At 41.0% G+C, this 23,478-nt stretch overlaps 1 protein-coding gene across 1 annotated transcript in view; it reads right to left on the reverse strand.

The window, feature by feature from the left end:
- Nucleotides 1–23,478, reverse strand: part of srfbp1 (serum response factor binding protein 1) — a 202,637-nt gene that overhangs the window by 105,753 nt on the left and 73,406 nt on the right. The window contains exons 2-3 of the mRNA XM_080188964.1: nucleotides 22,502–22,590; nucleotides 15,939–16,011 (exon numbers count right to left, since the gene is read on the reverse strand). Of these exons, the coding sequence (XP_080045090.1) occupies nucleotides 15,939–16,011; nucleotides 22,502–22,590 (162 nt within the window). The remainder of the gene's footprint in view (nucleotides 1–15,938; nucleotides 16,012–22,501; nucleotides 22,591–23,478) is intronic.

Raw genomic sequence — 23,478 nt, forward strand, 5'->3', positions numbered from 1 at the left:
GCCCAAGATACTTTGCAAAAACATTATCAAACAAAGCATCACAACAAACCAAACAATATATTAGGACAGATATCCAAAAGGTTGGTCAAAGTAGTACGTTTTGAGGAGTATTTTCGGGGTAAAGAAAGTAAGAGACAGGGAGATGTATAGAGAGAATTCCAGAACTTAAGACCCAAGCTGTTGAGGGTATGGTCAGTGATGGTGGAGCAATTAAAATCAGGGTTGCTCAAGAGGCCTTGAATTGAAGGAGTGCAAATATCGTGCACACCTTTGTCCTTATGGTATAACTCACAATGAACACACTTGTTTTTGTTGCAGAGGAATACTATAACAAATATAACATTCCAGCCAAGCAGTGCATGTTTATGTAAAATTAAACATTAATTCTTAGCTCAGTCTCAGATCAATTTGCGTATTTCATTGCTACATTTCTTTAAGGTCCCAATTCCAAGCAATGTTTTATTTGATGGTAAATGTTATAAGCATTCCGATATTGTATAATATAGTGGGGCACAGTCCTATGGTAAAAATGTCCCAACAGTGAACACCCTTCACAAAAGAGATACTACAGTTTAAACAGCATCGCCTGTTGTACCACTGATGTAAGGCTAGCACAACATCTCAACAGCATTCCTGGTCTTGCTCAAGAATGAATAATACTGAATTCCAACACTGCAAACATCCAGCAGCCAAGAGAGTAGAAATAGACATACACTGAATTGCAGGTTTGTCACAGGAGGAGACTGGACACAAAATCAGCTACAGGTTACCCACATTCTGTATAAATATAGACTGGGAATGGAAAGTAAGCAAAAATAAAATGAGACTTGACTGTGAGTCACTTTCCATTTCTGTTGACAATCTCAAATTATTTCCCTTTTGACTATTTCTGACCCACTATAAGAGCTTCTCACTGCTTATGGATTTGTTCATATTTCCGTGCAGCTTCTATTAGATCTATTTCTTCACTTTTCCCCAGGGTCAATTCCTGCACTCTGTTTCTTTCAGCTTCTACTTGTTCTCGTCTTATCTGGAAGAAATGTCAGTTACTAAAAACAAAATTGCCCAACATTCCTTTTAAAGGAAAGAGTTTGGGAAAAGGAATTAAGTGGCCGACTCTGAGTCAGCATAGGAACAATGAGCGAAATGGCTACTTTAGAGCAACAGCTTGGTTCAGAAGTAGCACTTTTGCCTCATATCATAGTCATATAGAAGAGGCCCTTCGGTCTATCTAGTCTGCACTAACATATTAGAAACACCTGAACTTTCACCTAATCCCATCTACCAGCACTTGGCCCAACCTCTGCATAAAAATAATTTTCCTCACATGCCCCCCTAAGCCCCTCACCTTGAGTCTATGTCCCCTCATGACTGACCTTTCAACTAAAGGGAACAGCTGCTCCTTATCCACTCTGTCCATGTCCCTCATAATCTTGTACACCTCGATCAGGTCACCCCTCAGTCCTCTCTAATCCAATGAAAACAACCCAAGCCTACCCAATCTCTCTTCTCCAAGGTAGAAAATTGTGATTCACCCCCCCACTGCAGGGCTCATTCAATTTACTGCAATACAGAGGGAATGCTGAATTGTTGGACAAAACATTAAACCAAAGACCTGCCTGCCTATTGGACTGTACTGGAGAGCCTATGGCACTATTTAAAGAACTGGAAATTTTTTGTGTCCTGGCCAATATTTACCCATCAATCAAAATCACCGTAACAGTAACTGGTGATTTATTTGATGGCTGTTGTGAAACCTGTGTGTGAAAACTGACTGTGTTTGCCTACAAAACAACAGTGACCACAATTCAAAAATAAATTGGCAGCGAAGCATTTTTATTTTCATTCATGCGAAAGGCACTATATAAATGCACTATCGTTTCATGATGCCAAAACTTCACACTGTAAATGCAACAAGCATTTTTTTTATAGGCCCCCCTTTTAATTCTCAAAATATGGGAGATAAGAAGTCTTTTTTTTATGCAGCAATATCTTAAATGTACTACTTGACAGCAAGGTGGAAGTAAGTTTGGTAGTGATTTTCAAAAAAGGGAATTCAATATTTACTTGAAAATGAAAAAAAACTGCAGCTCTATGGAGACAAGCAAGCAAGTGGAGTAATTATAGTCAGAATGGGCCAAATGACCTCCTTCTGCGCTGCATGATTCACTGCATGATTATTTTAAATTTGAGCCCTTTTATCATCATTTTACCAACCAACAGAAACAATCCGTCTTCACAATTCACCTAGCAAATCCTTTCATGAACTTAAAATACATATATTGGTTTGAGAGGTGTTACTTTCCCCTCCTAAGAGCTTTCACTCATTTGACGCAACACTCTCAATGGAAAAGGGAAGATTATAGTCAGTAACATAATAGATGCAACTCCTGTTTAATCTCCATAACAGTTAATGATCACAATTCAGATAGCAAACATTTTGGCCAAGTTGTCACCAGAGTTTCCAAACAAAACCTCACATTCTACAGAACTGGATAAGAATGAAGAGGCTCAACAAATCAAATTCAGAAATGTAGGAAGAGTAGAAACAATCCAGAAAGTCGACATTCACTGGCATCTATCATATTTCCTTGAAGGTCTCAACACTACTTATTTTAACGTAAGTCACAGCATTACACTGAAAGGATAAACCCCAAAGGATTTCAATTAAATTTACTTTGGAATGGTTTCTAAAAACTATTCATTGTCTAACAATTCATTACTTCAACATATCAGCTTCTAAACTATTTCACATAGCTCAGACCAGTGATTAAAAAATACTGATGGTTACATGGGATATTCAGATTCTCAAACAGAGCAGATCCTGACAAGTGTTTTAAACTGAGGTGGAAGGCCACTTCCTTGCAATAAATCCAATCTGAATTTCACCACAGCATTATGAAACACTGAATGAAAATATCACAGAATTACACAGGTGCCTGACATTCACGGGCTTCTGAAACCTTTCATATGGTATTAGCAGTATAAATTTTAAAAATGTAAGCCATGTTTTGTTTAGTTTTAATTACTTATGGAGGAGCAGGGAAGGAGAGAGAGACGAGAGGAGAAAATCAAACCAGTGGAGAAAAATAAAAACAAGAGTATGTTGGAGAACAGAAAGAGGAGGAAGGAGAGTCCAAAAGGAAAATCACTCAGTAGGGGTTGAGGAGGACAGAATGTTCCTTATGGGGGGAGCCAAAAGATACTTTGAAGTGGAGCTGGCACTTCTAAAGTTTCCTGGAACTTTATCCTAAATTTGCTTGCTTTACTGACAGTCCAAGAGTTCCAACAAGAATGATTCAATGCTACAAGGGCCAATTTATTTAACACAGCATCTACACTACTCTCCTTCTGCTACAACACTTCAGCAGGATTCACTTACAAAATATTTCCATATTAAAGAGATAATATTTTAAATTGTGAACCCCTGATGTTATGTCTCTATCAGTTGTGTCATCAGTAGGTTAATTGTACACAAATTGCTGAAAGCTCTTCATGACAACTCTTTTTCAATTTAGAACTAACAACTGATCTTGGGGATAAGTTACTAGGGTTGAAATGGAACTTGCACTAATGGAACAGTTTGAGATAATTTTATGGAACTATTCTTGTAGATAATGATAACTGCACTTATAGACATTTGAAAGGGCTAGAAGATTAGAGCACATGTAAAGTAATAGTAGGGAGAGTCCCACTTTACGCCCATTATGCTACTGAGGGAAGATGAACAATTAGAATGTTGGAACCACTCAATATTTTTCATGCATAATAGGTAGGCAGATCATAAAACTGAGGCTACAGCAGGTCAGAAAGCCAAATAACCAAATCTGTTCAATGAAGATTGTAGCAAAGTGTGCCAGGCATACCTGAAAGTCAGGTCCCAACATGGTGAAGCTACATTTCAGGCCTAAATATGCTGAACGATGGAAGCAGTGTGCTATAAACTGAACTAAACAATCCCACAACCCACAGATCAGATCAAAACATTACAGTCCTGTCATATCCAGTCACAAATGTTGGTGACTTATTAACCAAGAAATGTGAGCAAGAGGCTGCAGGAAACATCAACCCTCTCAAAAGACTTGCAACCATCTCCACCAAGAAAAGTTAACCAGATGATCCTTCTTGAGCATCTCCTGAGGTCCCCACCATCAGAAATGTCAGTATTCAGCCAATTCCATTCATTCCACGTGACATCAAAAAAAAATGACCGAATGCATTGGATACAGCAAATAATTCCGTAATGCTGAAGATTTATGTTCCAGACCCAGCTGTATCTTTTGCCAAGCTGCAGTTCTGGCACCTACCTAAAAATATCCAAAATGCCCAGGTTTGTCCTGCCCACAAAAAGCAGAACAAATCCAAACTAACAAATTATTTGCTCACAATCATCAGCGAAGTGATGACTGAAGTTGTCGTCAACTGTGCTATCAAGCAGCATTTACTCGCCACTAACTTGCCCACTAATGCTTAGTTTGGGTTTCACTCAGTTACAGACCTAATTACAGTCTTAGCCCCAAGCAAAACAGAAATCCAGAAGTGAAGTTCTGGTGATTTGCCTTGGCAGCAGGGAAGCATCCAGTTGAGAATCAGGGGGAACTCTGCAATGTTGGAGTCATACCAGTTATAAAGAAATATGTTAACGGTTGCTGAAAATTAATTAGCTCAATCCTAGAACACTAATGCAGTAGTTCTTTAGGGCTATTCCCTAGGCCCAGCTATCTTGAGGCGCTTCATTCATGAGTTACCTTCCCTTCAGTGTAAAGTCAAAAGTGGAGATCTTTGCTAATGCTTGCAACATTTAGTTCCATTAGCAATTTGTCAGATAGTGAATCAGTTCATGCCACATGCTACAAGATCTCAACAATATTGAGACTTGGGTTATTATGTAGTTAGAAATGAATGTTACTGGCCACTTAAAAGACAAACAACGACCATTTCCAACAACCTCTCTATGACTTTCAAACAATATTAACCTCAGGGGGAGGCAATAGTGTAGTGGTATTGTCACTAGCCTAGAATCCAGAAACCCAGCGTAATGCTCTGGCAATCCAAGTTCAAACCCCATCACAGGAGAGGGTGAGATTTAAATTCAATTAAAAACAAAATCTGGAATTAAAAGTCTAATAATGACCATAAAACCAATGTTGATCTGGTTTACTAATGTCTGTTAGGGAAGAAAATCTGGCATGCTTACCCAGTTTAACCTACATGTGACTCCAGAGCCACAGCAATGTGATTAACTCTCAAATGCCATCTAAAATGGAGGGCAATAAACACTGGGCCCAGCCAGTGACTCCTATTTCCCATAAAAAAAAGGAAAACTCATCAAATTTATCAACAGACTGGGGATGACCATTCGTCAGAAACACAACTGAATCAGGCACATAAAATTCATGAACATTAAAGTAGGTCAGAGATTGCATAACCTGTGTGAGAGGTTGATCCCCTGATTGCATAACTTGTCCACCATCCACAGGGCACAACTCAGGAGTCTGATGGAGTCTAATGGAATATGTTCCATTTGCCTGGCGTGAGGACAGCTATGATCAAATTCAAAAAGCTCAACACCATCAAGGACAATGCTGTCCACTTGATCAGCATACATCCACCAGTTTTAAATATTCACTCCCGTTAATAAACCATGGTTACATGTACACACAAACTGCACCACAATAACTTGATAAGGCTTCTTCAACAGCACCTTCCAAAAGAGTAATCGCCTTGTTCTAAAAAGACAGACAGCAAATGCACGGGACCACTATCACCTCAAAAGTTCTCATCTCAGCCACACATGACCCATCTCATTTCCTAATTATTGCTGGGTCAAAATCTGGAACTTGTTACATTCAAGAAGGCTGTCCATCACCTTCTCAAGCACAACCAGAGATGGACAACTAGTGTTACCTATATCCCTGTAACAGTGTGTGTAATTAGATCTGTCTGTCATTTTTCTAACTTATGTACACTCTGTGTTTTTAAAAGATTAAATACAAGTTCTTAAAAAAATAGGCCCAACTTTTCTTGAAATGGAGGAAAAAAACCCAGAAACTGCCAGAACCGAAAAATAAATCATCAGTATTGCTGACTTAGTGATACTGATGCAGCATGGGGAACTAGATATACTCAAACTGTTCAAATTGCACAATCCTCATCCAGTTTGAAGCAGGGTAGAAGAATATTCCCAGCTTGTGATCAGAATTGCAATCTCTGGCCAACATTACCTCCAAAAACAGAACTACAAAGATCAACTGCAATGCTAATTAGGATCTAATTGGGGTCAATGCTATTTGGGTAGCATGGTGGCACAGTGGTTAGCACTGCTACCTCACAGTGCCAGGGACCAGGGTTTGATTCCCGACTTGGGTCACCGTCTGTATGGAATTTGCGCTTTCTTCCCACTGCCTGTGAGAGTCTCCTCCGGGTGCTCTGGTTTCCTCCCACAGTCCAAAGATGTGCTGATTAGGTGGATTGACCATGCTAAATTGCCCCTTAATGTCAGGGGGACTGGTTAGGGTAACCAGTGCATGGGGATTGGGCCTGAGTGGGATTATGGTTGGTACAGACTTGATGGGCCGAATAGCCTCCTTGTGCACTGTAGGATTCTATGACTCTGTTTCAACATCAATGGGATTTCAATGAGGCATCATCAAGGACTGTACAGCTTAACGACTGGCATTACCACCGAAACCCCAAGGGCTGGGTTCAAAGATATTGTGCCAATTCTATTCATCTCGAAGCAAGTTTTCTTCATTAACATTTAGTGTTTTTTTGAAGCTTGACCACAAATGTCTTACTTAAATGGGAATTTTCCTCTTCTGCTCCACCCTTCACACAAAGCAATAGTAGAATTTACAGAAACCCGTGGGTCAGACATAGGGGAAAAAACAAAGGAGACTGTCACAACTGCCTTTCTATAGCTTTTTTTTAAGTTTGATTTTCTTTCTATTTGTACAACTCCTCTTACAATAGTTAATGTCTGTTATTACAAAACAAACATTCAGAATCAGTAGCTGTTGCCTACATCTTTCTTTTGCAATTTTCCAGTGTATTGTTAATTTTGTTCTAAATGCAAAGACAAAATAACCTTTCAGTCATTTTTGTTCCTCTCCTGTGGAGCTCATGTCGCTCACATGCTAAATTCATCTCTCGTGTTTATCACATTAGCAGTGTTGGTTTTACACCAAATGCCAGCATTCCTGGTTTTTGGACCCTTGGCAGTGTGAACCATTTTTATCTGAAGAATATAGTAACATGTTAACCTCTAGAAAACAGCTTAATGACAAAAATAGGTTGCAGAACAACTGCGCAATATGCCAAAAGGGTAAGGTCAATTAACTGGACTTTTTTTTAAACAAAGGTATTCTGCCTTTTTTAGTAAACATGTTAATATTTGAGAGACAGTATGTTCTTTCCCAACCACTGGATATCCTCTCTGCTCTGCCATCATAAACACCAGATTTTAAAGTGAAAACAACAAGGTAGATCATACTATGCTCATGAATCACTTCAGAGTCTTCACAAAAGAATTTCCTTTAATAAAGGAATTCAAATGAAAGGACTGGCCCAGTTGCACTGCTTAGATCTGGATAAAATTTTTTTTCTAGAATCACCAGCATAAGGAAAGTGATTATATTCTGTAAATATATACCAAAATGAAAAGGCAGAGGAACTAATACAAATGCCACAAATTGAAGATTATGAAAGGGACTGAAAAAAGCTCATTCAGGCAATTAAGTTAATATAGCCAAGGGTTCAAATATAAGGCAGTACATACGAATAATTAGAAATTTAAGGGTTACAAGCAAAGTTAAATGTATTTTTTCACCCACATGTAGTTAAAATGAACAATGCTAAAAGAATTGAGAGACAAATAGATTCACTTTCGTAAAGAAAAGAGATGAAGTTGCATAATTAGAAGCTATGTTGAAAGGATAGAAGTCAAAGTGTTGAGAGTTTTTTAGCTTAATAGTCTTTTTACTTTAACTGAATGAAGACAAGGCCAAATAGTTATTGGTAAACATTTATTTCTGGGTTATTGTTTTAGCTCACACACCAATAATTGGGAAAGTCAGTAAATTTAAGAAATCATCCAGGCTATAAATGCAAAACAAGAAGCTTATTGCCATCTTGAGTAGCTATTCCAAAACAAACAAATAAGGGTCACATGTATACTGACACTAGCGCAACCAGATGCTTTAATCTAAAAAAAAGGAAGTCAATAAACAAATACATCTGGGTCATGATAGATGAACACACATAACAGGAGGTTTTGTTTGGCTGAGCCTGCAAATGAGCCATCTAAACTGCCTCCATTCACATTAATGGAGGAAAAGGATCCTTACAGAGCACGTGCTCTAGCCCACAATATTCCTTGCCAGGTTTTTTCTGCACTGCCCTTGATAATATTTGGGCTCAAATGAGGTCCAGCAGCAGAACTGATCTTGCAGCCTAATATAGTCTTTGTATATTTGTTTAAAGGATGTCAGCATCATTGGCAAGGCCAGCATTTGTCTCTCTGTAATTGCCTTTAATGAAGTGGTGGTGAGCTATATTTTTGAACTACTAGTCTCTGCATCCTATTGGTACAGTCAGTGCTGTTAGGGAGTTCCAGGATTTGATCCAGCAGTGATGAAAGAGTGGTGATATATTTTAAGTTAATGCGCAACACGGAAGGAACTTGTAGGTGGCAATGTTGCCACGCACCTACCGTCCTTATTTTTCAACAGTAGAGGCAAAAGGTTTGGAAATGCTATTGAAAATACCTGGTCATTTTGCTGCATTGAATCATGCAGACGATTCTCACAGCAGCCATGGTGCAGTGGTGGGGAAATAATGAATATTTAAGGTAGTGGATGGGTGATAATCAAGTAAGCAGCTTTGGCATGGACAGTGTCAAGCCTCTTGAATGTTGCTGACTTTGAACTCATCCAGGCATGTGGAGAGGATTAAATAATACCCCTGACTTGTGCCTTGGAGGATGGTGGAGAGATTTTGAGAAGTCAGGAGCTGTGTGACTCTCCACAGAATATTCAGCTGCAGCTATTCTCTTATCGTCATAGTAACCCAATTAAGTTTATAGTCAATGGCAGCCTCCCAAGATACAGATGGTAGGGGATTTAGTCATGGTAATGCTATTACATGTCAACAGACTGCTGGTTACACTCCAACTTTTTGGAAATGGTCACTGCCTGGCACTTGAGTGATAAGTAACATCCAAGTTCGGATGTTATTCAGACCTTGCTGCATGTGGACATGAATTGGTTCAATATATATACAAATCACCAGCAAGCAGCCCCTATTCTGACTTTATGATGAAGCAATTGGTTGGGCTTCAGACACTACCTTGAGGAATTCCTGCAGTGAAATCAGAGGATTGATCTCTAGTAATGACAACCATTTTCCTCTGTGCTAGGTAAACATAAGTCAAAGGAAAGTTTTCTCTCTATTCCCACTGACTTCAATTTTGATGGCACACAATCATGATATCAAGCACAATCATTTGCACATCACATCTGGAATTCAGTTTTTGGATCCAAATGCTGACGAAGGCTGTAATGAGATCTGGAGCCCAGTGGCTTTGGCAGAACCCAATCTGAACATCAATGAGCAATTACTGGCAAATGCAGTTTGATAGCACTGCCAACTGCACCTGCCATAATTTTACCCAATGGTCGAGAGTAAATTGAGGGGGCAGCGATGAGCAGGATTAGATTCATCCTGCTTTTAGTGGATCGGACATACCTGGGTAATATTCCACTGTGTTGTGTAAATGTCAGAGTTGTAGGTGTACTGAAAAAATTTGGTTCGAGAAGCAGCTGGTTTTGGAGCATGTTGCCAGCAATCGAATGTAGGATGTTAGCTGGTCCAATACCCCTTGCAGCATCCAATATTTTTGAGTGCTTCTTGATATTGCTGGGAAAGAACTGAAATGATGGAAGACTGCTGAAGAACTGAAGAGGAGGCCAAGATAGATCAGCCATGCAGCACTTCTGTTTGAAGATAATTGTAAACATCTTAGTTTTGTCTTTTCCATTCAGCCTTTTGCCCATCAGTCTATGCTTGATCATCACCAAAGTAACAGAGGGTGTCACTAACACTGCTATTATGCAGCGCTTAGTCAGCAACAACCTGCTTACTGATATTCAGTTTGGGTTCCACCAGGACCACTAGCTCCTGATCTTTTTACTGACTTAGTCCAAACAGAGCTGAACTCCAGAGGTGAGGCAGGCAACTACCCATGACATCAAGGCAGCATTTGACCGAGTATGGCTTCAGGGAACCATAGTAAAACTGCAGTCAATGGGAACCAGGGCAAAACTTTCTGATGATTGCAGTGATACTGTGCACAAAGGAAGGGCATTGCGGTTGTTGCCTGGATGAGTTCAAAGTCAGCAACATTCAAGAGGCTTGGCACTCTCAATGCCAAAGCTGCCTGCTTGATTATCATCCATCCACTGCCTTAGATATTCATGACTTCTCCCGTCACTGCACTATGGCTGCTGAGAGAACCATCTGCATGATTCAATGCAGCAAAACGCCAAGGTATTCTCAACAGCACTTTCCAAATCTTTGCCTCTACTGTTGAGGCAAAATAAAGTCAATCATCTCAGCCCCAGAATATCTCTGCAGGAGTTCCTCAGGCCAATGATCTTCAGCTTCTTTGTTAATAACCTTCCCTGATGATTGCACAATGTTCAGCAATTCCTTAGATACCGAAACAGTCCAAATGCTGCAAAATTTAACATTCAGGCTTGGAAATGACAAGTACAATTCATGCTGCACAAGTGCCAGGCAATGACCATCTTCAACAAGTGAGAACTTAAGCTCTCTCCCTGACAGTCAATGGGCAGATTTTCTTCTCTATAGGATGAGTATATTGGCAGGGGGCGAAAAAGCAGCTTTTTACACGCTATGTATTTGCACCTGATTGTCTGTCTCTCACCTCATTAAATGTGCATCACGTGGAGACATGATGATTAGCCAGCAGCGGCCTGTGACTCACCCACCTCACCATGGCCTCAGCAGATTCTCGCTCCAGATGTCGTATTTAAATCACACCTGCTCACAGACCAAGATTGCCCCAGGCAAAAGATGTGACACCTTGCTGGGTCACCTTCTGGATGCTGTCAAGGTCTGCCATGACTTTTTCTATGCTGGAGTTGGCCTGCAGAGATCCAACAAGGTCACCAACCCAGTTTGGGAGGTGGTGTCTGTGGCAGTGAGCATCACCTCAGCCTGCAGGAAAACAGTGATATAGTGCTGCAAATAGACAAATGGTCTCATCCACACAGTCAGGATTAACCGACCTTTCCATCCCTCTCAGCTCACACTTTCAAGCCCCTCATGGTCATACGATGATGGTCTAGACCAGGGATCTCACACAGGACCAGCAAAAGGAATATCATTACTCATTCTCCAACATACACCTTAACACCTGGGCTCACATCCTCTGGGGTTGGTGTCTTCAAATCGTACACAGTTCTATTCAGCACTAACACAAGACAAGCACATGCTTTGGTATGTTTCCTGCTCTCACTCTCCCACTTGTCTTCATGCAGGCTAAGCTTACCCACAATAAGAGGGAGAGATCCCAGACCGGGTGGTGGGATGCCAGCAATCAGGGCTCTCAGCCAGTATAAAGAACATGCTGCCTTGGCCAGAAAGGACTAGGACTGTGCCTGTGACAATGGTGAGGTTGGCAGCGCACACCCAAGCACAAACTAATACTTCAGGCTGAGACTGGGTGCAATGTTATGTACCATCGACAAAATGTAACTGCAGCAACTCACCAAGGCTACTTTGATAGCATCTTCTAAACCCATGACTTTTTAATAGAAGACTTAAGAGAGACATATAAGATGATCAGAGGATTAGATAGGGGGAAGTGAGAGCGTTTTTCCTTAGATGAAGATGGCTAGCACAAGGGGACATAGCTTTAAATTGAGCGGTGATAGATATAGGACAGATGTCAGAGGTAGGTTCTTTACTCAGAGAGTAGTAAGGGCATGGAATGCCCTGCCTGCAACAGTAGTGGACTCGCCAATATTAAGGGCATTTAAATGGTCATTAGATAAACATATGGATGATAATGGAATAGTGTAGGTTAGATGGGCTTTGGATTGGGTTCACAGGTCAGCGCAACATTGAGAGCCAAAGGGCCTGTACTGCGCTGTAATATTCTATGTTCTATCACCAGGAAGGTCAAGGGCAGCAGATGCATAGGAATGTCACCACCTACAAGCTCCCCTTCAAGCCTCATATCATCTTGACTTGGATTACTATTTCTGCTCCTTCAAAATCCCTCCCTAACAACACTGTGGGTGTACTTACACCACACTGACTGCAGCAATTCAAGAAGGCAGCTTGTCAACACTTGCGTAAGGACAATTAGGGATGGGCAACAAATATGTGGCCAATGATGCCCACATGTGAAAGACTAAATAAAAAATTTAGGGGAATGCTTATTCATAAGCTGAACGAGGTAGTGGGTGGTATTCAGCAGAATACTTTTTTGTCTATGTTTTTAATGGCTGGGCAGTCATGTCATGAACTCTTGGTTGGGAAGGAGCTTGTTAAGGAGGCTCAACTAGAGTAGCTAGTCATTTGAATATTTTTCTTCATTCTTTCATGGGATATGGTTCAATGGCAACAACAGCATTTACCCTTGAACTGAGTGGCTTGCTAGGCCACTTTGAAAGGCAGAAAGAGTCAATTGTGTTGCCGCAGATCTAGCGTTACATGGTAACTAAACCAGGTATGGATAACAGATTTCCGAAACAGATGGGCTTTTACAACAATCGATGAACTTACCATTACTGGGACAAGCTTTTAATTCCAGATTTATCAATTGAATTTAAATTCCACCAGCTGCTAGGGTAGGATTTGAAGCCATATACCCAGAGCACTAGCATGAGCCTCTGGTTTACTAGTCCAGTGATATTACCATTACATCATCATTTTGCAAATATATCCCCACCAAAAAGTTAAAATCAATCCCGAAGCCCCTGGGGGTAATTGAGTTACGGGCTGATAACACAATGCTGTTAAATAATAACGAAAGGAAATCCGGGGTTACATGAGAAGTGAATCTTTCCTCTAGCAGAGGAATCTCTAATAAAGGAATAAATTTAGAAATTTAAAATTAATAATTACATTTCAATCCAAAAATCAAAGCTCTTCCATACAAAAAGTTGCCGATAATGTAGAACTTAGAAGATCATAAATTCAAAGTCAGTTGAGGTTCTAAAGAGATGGGCTTATGCAAACATAGTGCATGGAGAAAAAGTAGGGGAGTGGGATTAGAAAACACAGACAGGTAGAGATAAGATCGGCGCAACTTGTGGGCTGAAGGGCGTGTTTGTGCTGTAGTTTTTCTATGATTCTATGATATGCTGTGAAAAAAGAATCAAATAGCCAGCTCAACAGATTGAATTGAAAGTTCTGTTTCAGTTCTTATAGAACAAACATGTTTATTACACTCCATCAACAAGGATAATTGATGCTGCTTATCTTTTGGATTTATTGAATATCTGAATGGCAAAAAAGTTCATGGCTAGTGATGATTTTGCCCTTTTGAGACCATATTTACTAAAACAATTAACCTGTTACAGAAAGGCTGCAATTAGGCTGCAACTTAATTTTAGAATATAAATGATGTTAAACAAACTCATGTTTCACTCTTGTGGTTTAGGTTGTCAGAATCCTGCAATTAAACTACACTCCTAATCGCTCAATTTTAAGTTAAGAAATATCAATGTTGTCATTTTAAGGTAGTACATAAATTTGAAATAATAGTGCTCAACTTCAAGGTTGCATGGAAGATATGAATGAAGACATGAACCTGTTGCATGGGATTCAGGCCTTAATTAGATTGGAGGGCTTTAGGACAGTACTGACTCGAAACATTAGTTGAGGGAAGTAATGCACGAGGGCAGGGGGTGGAGAGAATGGGGTTTGTGAGTGGGAGAGAGAGGTGAGGTGGGTGAGTGAGACAGAGGTGTCACAGGCCCAAGAGAAGGAAAGAAGTTTGGGGCATGCACATGAGGCTGGGGAGAGGATGGGGGAGGGGAGCACACATGCAAGTGGACTCTTGAATTCATTTCCCTGCAGGGCAATTTGCTCGGGCTACTGGGGAGGATTTAAGCTAGCTTGGCTGGAATGTGCAAACCAGGAGGTAAAATCTACAAGATGCACAGAATACATAAATCACACAACAGTAGGAAATCTTAAAGATTCTGCGTGAGTTCAGCATTAAGGGGAAAAGTAATAAAGTCTAAAGTAGGATTACTATCTACCTGAGTGCATGGTGTGTGAAAAATAAGACCGGTGAGTTGAGCTACACATTTGGTTCTGTGGATATAGCAGAGACCTGGCTCAAAGAATTTCCAGACTGGGTATTAAAAATTCCTGGATACAAGATGTCCAAAAAAGATAGAAAAGGAAGGAAACAAGGAGGCGAGGGAGCATTGAATAAGGAGAACATCACAGTGCTGGAGAAGGCATACACAAGAGTAGTCAAATACAGGATTTTTTGGGATGCATTCATTGCTAGCAAGGCCAGCATTTGCTGCCCACCCCTGATTACACGTGAATGAAGTGATTTCAGAATGCATTTAAGCGTCACACCTTGCCCCGAGGTTGGAATCATACATAGACTAGACCAGATAAAAATAGCAGATTTGCTTCCCTGAAGGACATTAATGAAACTCAGGGATGATGCCAGCAAACTGGAGAATGATAAAGATATTCAAAATCATCAGAGATCCGAACACAGTAGATAGGGAGAAACTGTTCCCATTGGTGGAAGGATCGGGAATGGTGGGTGGGCAAAGATTTAAGGTATTTGGCAAAAGCAATGGAAACATGGGAAAAAAATTTTTCCACACAGCAAGTAGTTGGGATTTGGAATGTACTGCCTGAGTATATGGTTGGAGGCAGGTTCAATCAAGGCATTTAACAGAGACCTGGATGATCTGAAAAAGGAATAATGTGCAGGGTTATAGGGAAAAGGCAGGGGAGTGGAACTAGCTAATAGCCCTTTTGGAGAGATAGCACAGACAGACAGGCCCAATGGTTGCCTTCAGTGCTGTAATCATTTTGTGATTCTGCAAGAGAAACACAAGATACTGGGTCTGCTTAATTTTCTGTTGCAATTTTAACATGAAGTAATTGTTCTACTGAGTGCAGTTTCAGTCAGCTCCTACAGCAGTTTTGACTATTTAACAACAGGTTGGAAGAAAGCCAAACAATAACCCAATATACTTTACCTCTGCCTGAAATTGTAATGCTACTCTCAGAGTTGAATAAAATTACAGACATAATGCTCTTTTCAACAAGGACAGCTTAATATAGTTGCTTTGATGACACAAGGCAGACAACACTGTGGGAGTTTTTTCATTGGCAGTAGGTAGAGTATGAGGTCATCCACTTCCACATTTGCCAGTGGAGTCAAAAAAGGTATCATTTTTCATATGATAGTTCACATGCCTCAAAATTTAAAGTTGGAAAGACACTAATTCTCACAACTGAGCACTCAATTTGGCTGTTAACATGGGGTTTAAATTGCCCCATTCCCTTGATATGTACTGTACCAACAAACAAAAAAGAAAATGGCACAAAAACGAGACTGGATTTTGAACATTCCAGATCTTTTCCAAACAGCTTTCAAGCATTTATTTAAGGTGGTTTCCTTCTGCTATGGTGCTTATTTTGAGTGGTATAAGTAGATTTTCAAAATCCCTTTACATCTGAACACCACTAATAACCATCTTGCAAACTTCTGAAAAAAAACTTGTTTGCTGAGTATCTTTGAACTAATATGTTTTACCAGTCATGAAAAAATATTGCTGCTCCCCAGATGGGGAGTGTGGTGGAGTGGGAAGGCGAGAGCAGAGGCGCTTCACAATATTTTTCTACAGGAATGTAGTAAGCAATACCTTCATTGCGTGGATTTCCTCTAACAATCTGTCCACACGTCGCAAATTCTTCAAAACGGCATCTTCTGTTCCCCTGCAGACACACCATGAATAAGACGCAATTTCAGTTTGGGTAAAATTACGTTGTCTCAATTGAACAGCATTATATTCTGCTACTCAGATTTTCATTCCACAAGAAACAAATAAATGCATCAATATCATAGTTCGGTAGAAGGATCAGTTAGATCTAAAGTGTTAATTCTGTTTCTCTCCACAGATGCTATCAATACTGATGAGGTTATCTAACATTTGCTGTTTTCACATCAATATTACAATTGGTAATTTAAGTTATTTTCTGTAAGGTCAGAATGCTACCAATATTTCTTAATTAAAAATTTTTATCACAGCAGAATCATGTACCAATCTTGCAGTAATCCAGTCAACTGCCGTAACACTCAGAAAAGCAATTAATTTTTAATGATTAATTTTCCCCCAAAGAAAGTCCCAAGGTACCAAAGGTTGTTTGAGTAGGCTGGTTGCACAGCACAATGAAGCACCAATGTCCTTTAGGACAACATAAAGTTACATTCTCACAGAAAAGTCTAGTATCAGTTCATGTCTACAATTTCTCCAACAAATTGCTAAAAGTGTGTACATTTTGGGGTACCTTTCATGAAAATCTAGCTATACAAGAAAAAAATCTCTTGGCTGTCCTGTGGAACTACTTTCTAATATTAAACCTTGAAACAGACCCGAACTTGTTGCTACAAAACAGTATTCAATTTCAACAATGCTGCATGACAACATTCTCAGTTTGTTTGATAGGTAAATCCTAAGTGAAGCAAAATCCAAAAGGGGAAAATTTGGGTTTTTGAATCTGGCATCAAAAGATTTAGGAACCACTGGCCAGGTCTGTTATCCGATTACATCATTTTTTAAAAAGTCCATCATGTAAAGAAAATATTTATGTTTTTATGGCACAATAGAAGGGAGACAAAAGAAATACTACAGAACATTAAATACCAATGACTGAATTTTTCACCTGGAGATTAATTGTAGTGATGGGTGGCAAAGTTAGCATGATTCCTGCTGGATGGCAGTGTGAACATTCACGCCTGATCTTCCAATTTTCATCGCTTCACTCAGAGGGTGGTGAGTGAGTGGAATCGGCTGCCGTCGGTGGTGGTAGAGGTGAACTCACTGGGGTCTTTTAAGAGACTTCTGGATGAGTACGTTGGGTTTAATGGGATTGAGAGTTATAGATAGACCTGGTATGTATGGATATGATCGGCGCAACTTGTGGGCCGAAGGGCCAGTTTGTGCTGTAGTGTTCTATGTTCTATGTGAGTGAGTAGCTTGTTGAATTCCTTTGCCTTGCTGTTACTTCATTGGGTCGAAGGTCCTGGCACCATATTTAAATGTCACCTGCACATACATTCATTGCAGGCCAGCTGTGTTGTGAACTTCTCCATCACCAAACAAAAAACCGTCATGCTATCCAGGAAAAACAGGAGGACCTCTTTGAGGAATAGGAGTTGGAGATCCACCCACTCCCACCTGACCAAACCAGTCTGGGAGGAGATTGTCAGGGGAGTGAGCACTCATGGCACACAGAAAATGACTGACTAACAATGCAAGAAAAGAACAATCTGATGTGCTCTGTCAGTGAAAGTGAACTTTTTCCCTCAAACTCACACTCTTAAGGGTTACAGTCCACAGGGATGTCACACACTACAAGCAAATGGGACGTCGGAAGTGAACCTGTACCAGCCAAAGCTCACCATCTCGTGCAAGATGCTGCACAAACAGCATCTTCATTCCTTAATGGGGAGGACTCAGCAGACACACGCATGGCACACTTCTGAGCTGCTCTTTCATCCATAGTGCTCAAAGTTAATTTACTTGTCTTTATCTAGGGCTCACCCATAATCAATGGGAAAGATTAAAGATCAGAGGAGGGAACCCCGAAGCTGTGGATTCTCTGCTTCCATGAGGGCCACACAGCAGAGCTTGTAGGAAAAGATAGACATCAGTCCTGCATGGGAGGTGAAATCGGGCTCTCTGTCCACCATCTCTCCCCAATTCCAACAAACCTATGAATCTCCATGCAGGATACATCAACATCATGTATGATTGTGATTGAGCGATAGTGAGGGTGCTTTCCCAGTCAGTCACTAATTATCTCTTCTCTTTATCCCAGCCAACAGCAAGAAAAGGCAGAGGAAGAGCTCCAGTAAGCGTTTCAGCACCATCCCCAGGTTACTTAGATGAGTATGCTGAAGACCCATCTGAACAAGATTGTTTGTTGCATTCACCTGCATCTTCCACCAACACAGGCTCACATCTTGGTGGATCCTAGTTCAAGAGTAAGTTTGAGTTCACAATCTGGCAATCATTTCACAGACACAAGTGCATAGCTGATGGAGGCAGTGACAGCAGAGGCCCCTGACACCCGAAGGACTGGAGGAGACCTGGCCCCCGTACAGTCTGATGACGAGCCTCTGGAATCAGCCTGGAATGAAATGTTGGAGGTGCAAAGACAGGCAGGAAAATATTAGGCAGAGCTGTCAGAGGCTTTCACCAGACTGGAATGAAGAGTGGATGAGTCTGCCCACATTCTGTCTGATGCCGTGGCTCCTGCATGCAAGCATATTGAATTCTCCATGGGAAGGATGGTGGGTGGTTTGTCCTACTCATCACTCTCTTAAAATTCATCTCTTCAATGTCCTTCTCATTTGATGAGGTGTAGATCCTCCATGTCTCCCTGAGGCAAAATATTCCCCCTTTGCAGCATTAGGTTGTGCAAAGTGCAGTAAACAACAATGATGTGGGACATGATCTGTGGTGAGTTTTGGGGAGTCCAGACTAATCGATCTAGAATCTGAAATGCATCTTTAAAAAGGTCAATAGTCTGCCTTGTGACTGAATGTGCAGCACTGCGTCTCTCAACTGCAATCTATGGGCTCTGAACAACTGTCATTAGCCACATCCTTTTGGGGGAGGGCGGGGGGGGGGGGAGGTTTAACTCCTGATCACCGAGGAGCAAAACCTCTAAACACCACTGGTGCTCAAAGATCTGTGGCAACTGCAGGTGACTCAAGATGCAAGAGTCATGAGAGCTCCCAAAATACCAAGCAGAAAGCACGCACGATCAGCCTTCTGTGACCACAGATCAATTGGACGTTCAGAGTGAAATTGTTTTCTATTAATGAATCTCAGATTGCTGCCAGGGAGCTCTCAAAACCATACGTGCACAACTGATGGCACCCTGCACTTTCACAAAGCCTGAGGTTGGAGCAACCCCGTAGTTCTGGCTCCCTTGATTGCCTCATCCATGTGGAACTGCATGTAATGGTGAGCTTTATTGAAAAGGGCCAGTCACGTCATGCTTTTATTTGTCACTGATAGTGAGATTCTGCTAAAGGTCTCCAGCGGAGGCCTGGAAGGATCTGCTGACAAAAACGTTGAGTGCGGTGGTAACCTTAAGACCAAGTGGCATTGGATGCTCTCCAACTTGGTGCAGCGCAGTTTCCCCATCAAGAATGTGGCAAATATGATCTTCCACTCCTCAGACAAGTGAAAGCAACTGCAGCACTATCTTTTCCTCATCTCTATGTACAAGTTGCATCTTCTATAGATCCTTGGTTGTGCCAAATTTCTTTCTGGATTTGGTCCCTCCTCGTCAGCATCTGAGTCTTCCTGCAGGCTCCTGTTCCTCAGAGTTACAGGCTTCCCTGAGCTGTTTCAAATGGCAATGGGCTCTTCTCCTCATTCGCATCAAAGCTATGAAGGTAGCAGTGGTTCCTGCAGCCTCAACTTCTCCTCATTTCTGAGAATGGATACAATTGAACTATCAATGTTAGTTCCCGTTGATTTGTCTTCCTCCACATAAAAGGCAGCTATGCATTCTCCAGCTCTTAACTTTTCCTTAATCTGCGCATCACATATTAAGGCTACCATTGGATAGCATCATTCTAGAGGATGACAGGTACATAAGAAATACGAGGAGTAGGTATTCAGCCCTTCAAGCTCACACCACCCACATAATGGCTGGTTTTCTATTTCAACACCACTCACCAACAATATCTCAGTTTTCTTTTATGCTTTTAACAAGAAGAAATGCATGTCTTGAACATACTTGAATGACTCAACCAGCATAGCCCTTTGGGTCAGAGAATTCCAAAGATTCACCACCCTCTGGGTCATCCTTGTGCTAAAGGCCACTGGAGGACAACCAACACAACTATTGAAAAGTTAAAGTTTATTTATTAGTCACAAGTACGCTTACATTCACAGTGCAGTGAAGTTACCGTGAAAATCCCCTAGTCACTACACTCTGGCACCTGCTCGGGTACACTGAGGGAGAATTTAGCATGGCCAATTCACCTAACCTGCAGCTCTTTGGAGTGTGGGAGGAAGCCGGAACACCCGGAGGAAACTCATGCAGACATGGGGAGAATGTGCAAACTCCACAGACAGTGACCAAACTGGGAATTGAACCTGGGTCCCTGGCGCTGGGAGGCAGCAGTGCTAATCATTGTGCCACTGTGGCTAACAATCGTCTTCTCAAGGCAATCAGGGATGGGCAATAAATTCTCATCTTTCCTATGACACTTGCATTCTGAGAAATAAAAAAAGTCAATGAAATACTTTTGAAATGTAGCCAATGTTGCAATGCAAGAAACATGGCAGTTTGTGTAAAGCAAGGTCACAAAAAGAAAATACTCAGATAATATGTTGATTGAGGGACAAGAATCAGTCTGACATGTGGGTGAACTCCTTTAATTTGAAAGAAGTACCTCAGTTTAGTGACTCATTCAAAAGACAACACCTTCAACTGTGCTGTAGCCCTCAGGACTGCACCGAAACGTCAGCCCACTGGGGCATGAATTCACAGCCTTCTGACATAAAGGTGACGGTACTAGCGCCTCCATAGCTAACAGTGAAAGGGATACAAAATTGCATTGAGAAAAAAATTCTGCAAAGTATGGATTGTCTGTTAACAATCCAAATATATTACTAATTTCAGCTAAATCATCTTAAATCAGTCAGTCTGCAAGCATGACCCCAACCTTCCTGTCACGCGACATTTTAACCAGCACCTTGCTCATGCCCACACATCCAACTCTGACCTGCTGTGATGCCTCAGTTAAGCCTGACGCCAGCTGAAAGGGCAGCATTTCACTTTCTGGTTGGGCACGTTGCAGCCCGGGACACAACATTTAGTTTGGTAGCAAGAGATAATGACCATCCTCCTTAATTTTAAACCCCCTTTTTAAAATATCCCATACACGTATTGCCTGATTGCAACCCCCCCACCCCACCACACCCCCCAACCCCCCACTCCACCATCAAACACACCAGGCTATCTGTCTTTTGCTCTTAAAGTTGCTACGTCTTGTTGCAGTCTCTCACAGCTATATTTTAATATCTAACACAATCTCTCTCTGTTTTGACAAAGCCAAAAGGACTCGAAACCTGAACTCTGTTTTCTCTGTTGCCAGATATGCTAAGTTTTTCCAGCAACCTCTGGTCTGGTTTCAGGTTCCAGCATCCACTGCATTTTCCTTATTAAACCATTTCAATCTAGTTCTACATTTTAGTAGATTAGTCGCAGAAATGGATAAAAGCTGAAAAGCTTACATATTCAATAGGCAGTCCTTCAGTGGCTATAAAACACTTCAGACAAGTAAATATAAATGCAATTGCTCTGTCTCCAAATGTTTGATCCTTTACATACAACCTCAATCCTTGGCAAGATTTTGCTTTTTGGGTCAGGACTCCTGCACAGAGGTCAGATGGGATCTTGACCATGGACTGCAACAGGGACAGTCACCCAACATAGATTTTGCCTGATTTGGCTAATTAATGGCGAGAGAACACACTTGTCATCCAGTTAGGGTGGTGGATAGGCTCTCAAAGCTAGCGGGCCAAAAGGAGGTCCTCCAACACGGAGGTAAAGGAGACAAAGCGCACCTCCATCTCGAGGCACCTTCTTAGCAGTTTTCAAATAAAAAAATCCCAATATCTGCCAGGCTACCACAGTGGAGAGAACCAGGTAGTTGCCATGCAGGGCCATAATCGTTTCTTCAATTAGCTTAACCAGCTATCTGATGCTTGAAGACAACAAACCAAATAACCCCTGACCAGTCCCTCTCATTTAAATGTAACTGTTGCCTGCCAGATTCCCAAGGCATGGGGAACCTGACAGCAAAAGGGAGGTGGGAGCTGCCTGTTCCAGAAGGCAAGCTGTGCTCCTGTAATTAGGGGCACTTTTTTCCTATCCTTCAAGGAAATATATAGTTTCCATCTGCTGATGACAACCAACTTCCCCCTTCCCTGCTCAACGACTCACTCCATCCTCGCCCAAATCTGATCTACAGTCTTCCCTATGATTCGCTCCTGATTTCCACCATCTCCAAGGATTGGATTTTTCTCCCTGCAGCCAGATGGATCTCCACATTTCTGGCTTTGGCGGATTTCTCCTATACTGCCATGCTTTTCCCCTGCAAACTCCCCACTTCCTTGCAAGTATCAGGGTTACTGAGTTTCAAATAATAAAAAGTAACACGTCAGATACCAACTTTTTAGTTTTCAGCTGGGCAATGTTTCTCGTCAGTTTCCGGATGATTAAAGCTCTTGCTTTTTTGACATCTTTTCTCAATTTAACAACCTAGAAATGATAAGATGATTTTGTTAATAACTTCAAAGATTTCCAAGCAATTATAGAACCGAAGAATGCAAACTTGTCTGATTTTTTTTCTCTATGTCTGAACATTCACAATAGCTATTAAATGCAACAGTTTATACTTTGGTATCAAATACAATTTTACCAGGCCAAATTCCAAGAACCTTTCTAATGGCTAAAAAGAAACAGGCTTTGTAGGCATAAGCATGCCTATCCAGTTATGTTTTAATGTTATTCTTGGATCTTCTACTTCAAAATGCAGAGCACAAGTTCAAAAGTTAATAAAATTATTTTGTGCATTTATACATTTCTTAAAGTTACTGTCAAATATAGAATTAGAAATTCTAACTTTGCCGTAAAGTTTCAAACATCGTGTGCGAGTCTTCAATCAGACATACATTTATTTCCCACGGTTTCAGCCACTTAAAATCCTAGGTTGTTTTAGAGTGGCTGATCCAATCAACAGAAATATCATTCATATGAAAGGGCATTAAGTAAACAAAACCACTTAATTTAGTTCACATCACTAGGCTTCAGTTATAATTTAGCCAAGGCTTTTTTGCTGCTAAGCCTCTCCACCAGAATTGGTGCTGAGTCTTTTCACCTCTTTCCACCCTTAAAACCTATCTCAAAAACTGACTTCTTAGACCAAGTATTTGCTTACCTCTCCTAATTTCCTCCTTCCTGTTCTTATGTCAGTATTCTTATGTCTAGTTGTGAAGCGGCTTGGGACATTTCTTTATATTAAAAGGCACCATGTAATTACAAGTTGTCTTCACAGTAAATTGTTTGTTACATTTTGAATATATCAAAGTAATGCAGACACCTATGTCTGTAAATATTTGAAACCCATATACTTATTACCCTATATCA

Source organism: Carcharhinus amblyrhynchos, chromosome 5 (assembly GCF_965287045.1).
Source record: "Carcharhinus amblyrhynchos chromosome 5, sCarAmb.v2.hapA, whole genome shotgun sequence".
NCBI classification, from domain to species: Eukaryota; Metazoa; Chordata; class Chondrichthyes; order Carcharhiniformes; family Carcharhinidae; genus Carcharhinus; species Carcharhinus amblyrhynchos.